This window comes from Gastrolobium bilobum, unplaced genomic scaffold (genome assembly GCF_033153095.1).
Source record: "Gastrolobium bilobum isolate Gb01-03AN ecotype WA unplaced genomic scaffold, APGP_CSIRO_Gbil_v1 utg15473, whole genome shotgun sequence".
In the NCBI taxonomy this organism is placed as follows: domain Eukaryota; kingdom Viridiplantae; phylum Streptophyta; class Magnoliopsida; order Fabales; family Fabaceae; genus Gastrolobium; species Gastrolobium bilobum.
The window spans coordinates 120080-128357 of NW_026897632.1; the positions used below are offsets into that span (position 1 = coordinate 120080).

At 35.3% G+C, this 8278-nt stretch overlaps 1 protein-coding gene across 1 annotated transcript; it reads left to right on the plus strand.

Moving 5' to 3' along the window:
• Positions 1 to 929: 929 nt before the first annotated feature.
• LOC133308805 (sucrose synthase 2) lies at positions 930 to 8278 on the plus strand. The gene is made up of 15 exons (XM_061509515.1): positions 930 to 1143; positions 1291 to 1423; positions 2440 to 2591; positions 2706 to 2898; positions 3362 to 3480; positions 3585 to 3801; positions 3977 to 4072; positions 4178 to 4351; positions 4511 to 4627; positions 4737 to 4903; positions 5447 to 5671; positions 6572 to 6893; positions 6969 to 7213; positions 7281 to 7419; positions 7571 to 8278. Exons 1-15 carry the CDS (start codon positions 1043 to 1045, stop codon positions 7607 to 7609), a joined length of 2439 nt encoding a protein of 812 aa, XP_061365499.1. The 5' UTR covers positions 930 to 1042; the 3' UTR covers positions 7610 to 8278.

Consider the following 8278-nt stretch of genomic DNA (forward strand, 5'->3'; position numbering starts at 1 on the left):
TTAAGTTAAAATACAGCCTAACCCAAACCATTTATACTTCAATCTTCGCACCAGGAATTTACAGAAAATCAATATATGTTGTAAGGGTAATAGATATTTGTTATTATATTATGCAATATTAAATAAATAGAAAAATATTTCTGTAGTTACTGCAAATAAGTTATTTGTATTTATTCTCAAAACGACGTCGTTTTGAGATTGAAAGATTAAAAAAATTATAATTATAAAGACTATAACAACCCTAAAATAAATTAACATTATAAAAATATCATGATTTTCTTCCCAAAATGACGTCGTATTGAACTTACTGCAGATAACTTACTTGCATTGACTACAGAAAAAACAAACCCTTAAATAAAATACAAAATCTTATTGTATAAAAATTAAGAGTTTGATAATTCTTATATTATAGAAGATAAAATTATTTCTTATACATAGTAAAAATATATGGGATGCATACGGGGTCATATCAAGAAAAGAGAAAAAGAGAAAAATGGACATCATATGTATAAAAAATAAAATTATCAATATAAAAAAGATAGAATATATTATATTTACGAACTATATCATATACTATGGGTAATATATACTCAAATAATATATATTAGACATAGTATATGGTATAGTTGGTAAGAATATGTAAATAAATAAATAATTATAAATATAAATCATACAAAAATTAAAGTTCAAAAGAAAACAAGATAGACTGACATAATGAACGGAGCCGAGTGGAGAGCGAACTATTCTTTGCCTTTTACTAAAGAATGACATAACATAATGAAACTTTTACAAAAAGAAAAAAGAAAAAAGAAAAAAGAATGACATAATGAAGGATCGCCACGTACACCATAACCTTCTCTCTTTTTCTGTTTTCTCCCTCTATAAACTTGGCTCTAGTGCTCTGCACAACACTTCACAATTATTAACACTCTCTCTCTCTCCAACTTTTATGCTTTTTCCAAATTCCACTGATCTTCTGGTAACTTGAGCAGCTGAGAAAAGCAAAGAAGAAGACACATACAAATTACAAAGTGATATCGTCATGTCTACGCAGCCTAAGCTTGGTCGAATCCCCAGTATCAGAGACCGTGTGGAAGACACTCTCTCTGCTCACCGTAACGAACTCATTTCTCTCCTCTCCAGGTTCTTCTTCTTCATCATCATCATCATCGTCATCAACCACACCTTTTATTTATTAATATTGCTTTTGATATTTTTAGTGCATGTTTCAGTTTTACTTTTGTGGCCTTCAGTGACTGTGTTGATAGTTACTTGTTATTTTGTTTGAAGGTATGTGGCTCAGGGGAAGGGGATTTTGCAACCCCATAGTTTGATTGATGAGCTCGAGAAAATCCTTGGTGAGGATGTAGCAGCACAGGATCTTAAAAATAGCCCCTTTGGTGAAATTATCAAGTCTGCACAGGTCATTTGCCTTATCATTACTTTGCTTTAGATCAAATGATTTTTTTGAGAACATGCGTATCTTACTAATAGAGACCGAGATCCACGTGAGGTTTCACCCACTAATGAAAAGAAGGTGAAAAGAAAGTTTCTTGCTAGTGCTAGCTCTCCTATATTTTTATGGGTTAAACACTTCTAGTAGAAAGTAGAAGTGTTTTTTTTATGTTGTGATTCAATTAGTGATAGCCCAAACTTGTTAAAAGAAAAAAACTTTGCATAAAATCGAGTGGTCACAACTAAAGAAAACACTCCTCGCGTGAACATAAGAAGTGTTTTTCCTTTATGTATTTCACTTAACTCTACCCTTATTTTTCTCACTCCATATGTCATACGAGGAGGGATATTCTCAGTACCAAATTTTTTTACTACCAACTTACTATCTATTTAATCACCGTTAGATTAATATTTTCTCTCTTTTCAAACAGTTTTTAACACTCTCTCTCTTTGATTCAATGGTGATGTGATGGGTAGTAAGTTAATAGTGAGAATTTTTGGTAGTTAGAATATCATCACTCGTATCATATATGACATTTACAAGTTTTTTGCCGTTAGAAATATTGTTGGACCTTGATTTTATAACTCAAACAAAAAGGTTTAATATTTCACATTTTCACTAAAGCATTATTTATATATTTTATCTATTCGGAAAAAATTGCATTTTGTTAGAAGTAAATCCAATAGTAATTGCAAGTGTGAAATGCAATTGGCCTGCCTACCTAACATTGATCTGGAAAATCAGTACTAGAGGTACACAGAGCTTAACAAATTAAAAGAGGAATTTTTACTTACTGTCACCTTTTTATTCTGCCATACAAGCATTGCTACATCGTTAAAAGAAGAAGAATATCACTCAACGCTGTTTTTGGTACTGTGACTACTGTCCACGTGTGAAACTGTCTTATTTGAGAACGTTACTTCACAATCACACCGGGAGATTTAAGATATCATATGAAATGTGTAGCATTATTTTTGTGACAGGAAGCCATAGTTTTGCCTCCTTTTGTGGCAATAGCAGTTCGTCCAAGACCTGGTGTTTGGGAATATGTCCGTGTCAATGTCTTTGAACTCAGTGTGGAGCAGTTAAGCGTTTCTGAATATCTCAGTTTCAAAGAAGAACTTGTAGATGGCAAGTAAGAAATTTATTGCTTAGCTTTTATTATAAGAATTAAGAAATAAACTTCTGACCATGTACTGTAACTCAATGCCTGTCGTAATGACTGTTTTTGTTTAATATTATGCATTAGGATTAATGACAATTTTGTATTGGAGCTTGATTTGGAGCCATTTAATGCATCGTTTCCTCGTCCAAACCGCTCATCATCCATTGGCAATGGTGTCCAATTTCTCAACCGCCACCTTTCTTCAAGTATGTTTCATAACAAAGATTCCTTGGAGCCCTTGCTTGATTTCCTCCGAGCTCACAAATACAAAGGCCATGTAAGTTTTCTGCGTTATGCACTTTTTACTTCTAATAAAGTGATAATACTACGGGGTTTGCATTTATCATTTAACATGACACAAGAAAGTTTTCTACACACACAACATTTTGTGGGGCCCACACTTTTTGAAGCAAAAAAAAAAAAAATAACTACGGCACGCAAAACGAATCTCTATAACATTACAGAATCATTTTTCTTACAACATAACTCTTATAAAACCCTAATACTATATGACAACGGTTATAGTTTAAAAAATGTAACTTGACCCTGAATCTCTCTCTCTCTCTCTCTCTCTCTCTCTCTCTCTCTCTCTCTGTGTGTGTGTGTGTCTCTTTCTCTTCCCCCTCACTAAAAGATATATCCTCTTAAGCTGAGAACCCAATGTCATAATTGTAATTTTTATTTTCGTAGAGGAATCTATAGATAGTGAAATATTTCTCTACCTTATTGTCATGTTACAGGCACTGATGTTAAATGATAGAATACATAGCATTTCCAAACTTCAGTCTGCGTTGGCCAAGGCTGAGGATCATCTTTCTAAGCTTGCAACAGATACACTCTATTCTGAGTTTGAATATGTGTAAGCTTATGTTTGATAATGGGTTTACATGTCTGCACTTTTGTGAGAATTTTATAGGACTTTTTGGCTTAAAATTTTATCATTTTACTCTTTTCCAAGTGTAGATTACAAGGATTAGGTTTTGAGAGAGGTTGGGGTGACACCGCCGAACGGGTATTGGAGATGATGCATCTGCTATCGGATATTCTTCAGGCTCCTGATCCTTCTACGCTAGAGACTTTTCTTGGGAGAGTGCCTATGGTGTTTAATGTTGTTATATTATCCCCTCATGGCTACTTTGGGCAAGCCAATGTCCTGGGTTTGCCTGACACTGGTGGGCAGGTATTCTTATTTATCATATGCCATAAGAACAATTGAGCTGGTCATGTATACATTTTTCGGTGTTCGATCTTTCTAGTCCTCAGTTCCCTTAGTTGTTTCCGTCCTTTTGTCCTGCATTGTTTGAGTTATATATTATATATGAGCGCCATCCTAGGTGAAAGGTTTTTATCTACAGGTTGTGTATATACTAGATCAAGTGCGTGCCCTTGAGCATGAGATGCTCCTTCGTATCCAGAGACAAGGACTTGATTTCACTCCTAGAATTCTTATTGTAAGTGTAATTTCTTGGATCAGGTTCTTCATATTTGACAAGGTTATTTTATAGCTGGTTGTTTTTTCAGTTCAAATCAAATTAAAATTCTCTGTTGTTCTGAAGGTTACCAGGTTAATACCTGATGCAAAGGGGACAACATGCAACCAGCGGCTAGAAAGAGTCAGTGGTACTGACTACACTCATATTTTGCGAGTTCCATTCAGATCAGATAAAGGAACTCTCCGGAAATGGATCTCAAGGTTTGATGTATGGCCTTATCTGGAGACTTATGCGGAGGTAAATGTCCATCAACATGCATAGCTTGTATTATTATCCTGATCATGAACCATTATTAGTAATTGAATGATTTCTTAGCTTAGTTTAGGCATTGGATGGAGTTATAATAATTCATAGCTAGTATTTCCACTTAATTTTGATGGTTATGTGTATCAACAGGATGTTGCCAGTGAAATTGCTGCTGAGCTACAAGGTTATCCTGATTTCATCATTGGAAACTACAGTGACGGGAATCTTGTTGCATCTTTATTGGCTTATAAGATGGGAGTTACACAGGTTCTTGTCCCTCTTCTTTGTCACTGTACTTTTCCATAGAAATGTGAAAGTTCATTTTACCTTATACTGAGAATGCAACTTAATTAGATCGGAATGTTCATATGTGTAGTGCACAATTGCGCATGCACTGGAGAAGACAAAATATCCAGATTCAGATATATATTGGAAGAAGTTTGAGGATAAATACCATTTTTCATGTCAGTTCACTGCCGACCTAATAGCTATGAATAATGCTGATTTTATCATCACCAGTACATACCAAGAGATTGCTGGAACGTAAGTATTTTTTTTTTCATCATATACAGTATACTTCATCATTTGTGAAAGTCACTTCTTGTGATTCTGCTTTATAACCTTCTCCCCTTTATTTAGCCTGTTAATGTTATCAATTATATAACTTATTTCTTCATTGCTCTTATATGACTTCTTATTTTGGAGATTAAACTATGATACAAATGATTGCACGTTTAACAAAAATTTGCTCCTAAATGGCACATTCCCATGTTTATTTCAAATGTGATTGGTTTTTTTTTTTTTTTTTGGCGTGGGAACCCTGCGTACCCATTTGGGATTATATGTGCAGGCATCCTATGATTGTTCCAAGAAATTTATCCTGTGTTTGGTGTAACATAATTTGTAGTCTCAAGATTCGTAAATTATGTATGGTGATTGTGACTCTCATGGGTTGTGAAAGTCCATTCAGATATACGATGCTAAAGATACCTAGTCATTTCTATTGTCTCGGAGATCTCTCTGAGCTATTTACCATGTTGTCTTTGGTTTTTTTCCTGGCTTACATTTTCTTGTGTTATCTTTCAGGAAAAATACTGTTGGACAGTATGAGAGCCACATTGCTTTTACTCTTCCTGGACTCTACAGGGTTGTCCATGGCATTGATGTTTTTGATCCCAAGTTCAATATTGTCTCTCCTGGAGCAGATATGTCAATATATTTCCCCTACTCTGATAAACAGAAAAGACTTACAGCCCTGCATGGTTCAATTGAAAAGCTTTTATATGATGCTGACCAGACTGATGAGTGGATGTGAGTCTATTTCAATTGAATAAATTTTTAATTTGGGTAGTTGGTAGAATGGCACGATTCATGATTCGAATCGGATGATTTGATATGATTCGGTAAGTCAACAATTCGTATCATGTGATGAATCAAAGATGACTTTGAATTGTGCGTTACAAGCATGTATGGGTGCGATCACTGGTATGAATTGCATGATTCAATGATTCGTTAGCTTTTTCGGAGTGCTATCGAATGCACCTTATTTAATTATTCAATTGCCCTATTTGAGTATTCCATTGCTATCTTTACATTTTTCTGAAATAGAGGTTTCAAACAATCAATCATGCACCTTATAAAGTAGTTATGACTAATAATTTTGTTTGTGAGTCTTACAGTTAAGTTGTTTTGTCAATTCGTAGTTCCTAGGTTAAAATTCGTACATGACCATTATACATCATTTATATGATATATTTCAAGCTGTTTTTTATTGTGTCTATGAAGATAAGATTCGATATGATTTACAATTAACGATTAAAAATTAGCTTGGCAATGCATGATATGAATTGCAATTTGATAACCTTCTACAATAATGAATAAGTCCGTTAGTAAGTGGTCTTCTTGTTAATTTGATGATTCAACCTCACTATCCATGGTCTAGAGAGTCAATATGAATGAAGGTCAACTTAGTTGTCTGTTAGGCATCGTGCAAAAACTTATATAAGTATTGTCCTTGAGCTTCCACTTTCCAGTCATCACTTGTCCTTCAGTAATGATGCCCTGTTTGGAATCCCACCTGGATCTACACATGCTTATATCTTAGAAGGGATAGAATATATAAGACTGTTTGTAAGAACTTTTGTGAAGCATCTCAGATTTGAATATGTCGCTATGACAGTTAATGAGTGTATCTTTGTCTCTCTCTGGCAGCGGTTCGCTGAAAGACCGTTCAAAGCCCATAATTTTCTCCATGGCAAGGCTAGACAGAGTAAAAAACATAACTGGTTTGGTAGAAAGCTATGCTAAGAACAGCAAACTGAGGGAACTGGTCAACCTTGTCATAGTTGCTGGTTATATTGATGTAAAGAAGTCCAGGGACAGAGAAGAAATTGCAGAAATTGAGAAGATGCATGACCTCATGAAAAATTATAATTTAAATGGTGAATTTCGGTGGATTACTGCACAAACAAATAGAGCACGCAATGGGGAGCTGTATCGCTACATAGCAGACACAAAAGGTGCTTTCGTTCAGGTATTATACTAATGTCTCTGTACTGTTTGATTGACTGTTCAAGCATCATTTGTAACTATTCCTCTCTTGCTACAGCCTGCTTTCTATGAAGCTTTTGGACTTACAGTTGTGGAGGCCATGACTTGCGGGCTCCCCACATTTGCTACTTGCCATGGTGGTCCTGCTGAAATCATTGAGCACGGTATATCAGGATTCCATATTGATCCTTATCACCCTGACCAAGCTTCAGAGCTATTGGTTGGATTCTTCCAACAATGCAAGGAGGACCCAAGCCATTGGAATAAAATATCTGATGCTGGTCTTCAAAGAATTTATGAGAGGTAGGTAATTTTGGTGAAAATTGCTAGTTTTTGTAGTGACACTAAATGCTAAGTAAACAATAAACAGGTACACGTGGAAGATCTATTCTGAAAGGCTAATGACCTTGGCGGGAGTTTATAGTTTCTGGAAGTACGTTTCCAAATTAGAGAGGCGTGAAACTCGACGATATCTTGAGATGTTCTATATTCTCAAGTTTCGCGATTTGGTGAGTGATGTTACATCTTTTCCCTTTAACTTTCAGAAAAGGGTAGGGTTATGAACTTTACCATCTTTATGCCCTATGCCTTTTATAGCATCAAATGTAACAGAAACAAATGGCAGTTGATCAATTTTGTGCTCTTCAACTTTTTTTCCAGGCAAGTTCTGTTCCGCTAGCAAAGGATGATGCAAATTAACCTGCTGGTGTCTCAGCAGCTATGTATTTTCACCAAGGATTGACAGCAGGCAATAAATGTCTTATATGTAATATAAAAGTTTGCTTCATGTGTTGTAAAATCTTGTTCTGCCGACCTAGAGGAGTTTCATGGAAGCTTGTCTATGTTAACTTTGATTATGTCATAAATGCTTGGTACTGGTTTTTGGATATCTCCTGTTTTCATTTGATACCAGATGTTAATCAACTGGACCAGGAGAGAGGCTTTGGCAGAGAGATTAGTGTTGTTGCCATGTGGCCATGTGACTCGGATGTCATAGGTTTGATCCATGTAATCAGTCTTTGTAAATATAAGGTAAGGTTGTCTATTATAGTGCTGTCCTTCCTTGAACCCTGCTGCATAGGGGGAGAGGTTACCTTTTAAGTTAATGTAATTGTTATCCTTAAGACGAGCATAACGAGAAAAAAGAGAACAAAAAAAACCCTCAGAACAAGTGAATTCATTTCCACGTCATGGGGATATGGCTCTCGATCAAAGTCTAATGATCTGTGTTGATTGTGGTGCTGTACATGATGCAACGGATAAGCGCTTCAGTTCACTGTTGGGTGAATCCATCGCATGCTAAATAGCCTTGAATTAACGGAAGTTTGAAAGCAACACTTTTTTCTTGAATAAAAATCATGTAACAAA

Coding starts and splice junctions, on each gene's coding strand:
- LOC133308805 (XM_061509515.1), top strand. CDS start 1,043: ATGTCTACGCAGCCTAAGCTTGGTCGAATCCCCAGTATCAGAGACCGT. Junction 4,628..4,736: donor ATAAGATGGGAGTTACACAG/GTTCTTGTCCCT, acceptor TCATATGTGTAG/TGCACAATTGCGCATGCACT. Junction 5,672..6,571: donor GACCAGACTGATGAGTGGAT/GTGAGTCTATTT, acceptor TCTCTCTGGCAG/CGGTTCGCTGAAAGACCGTT.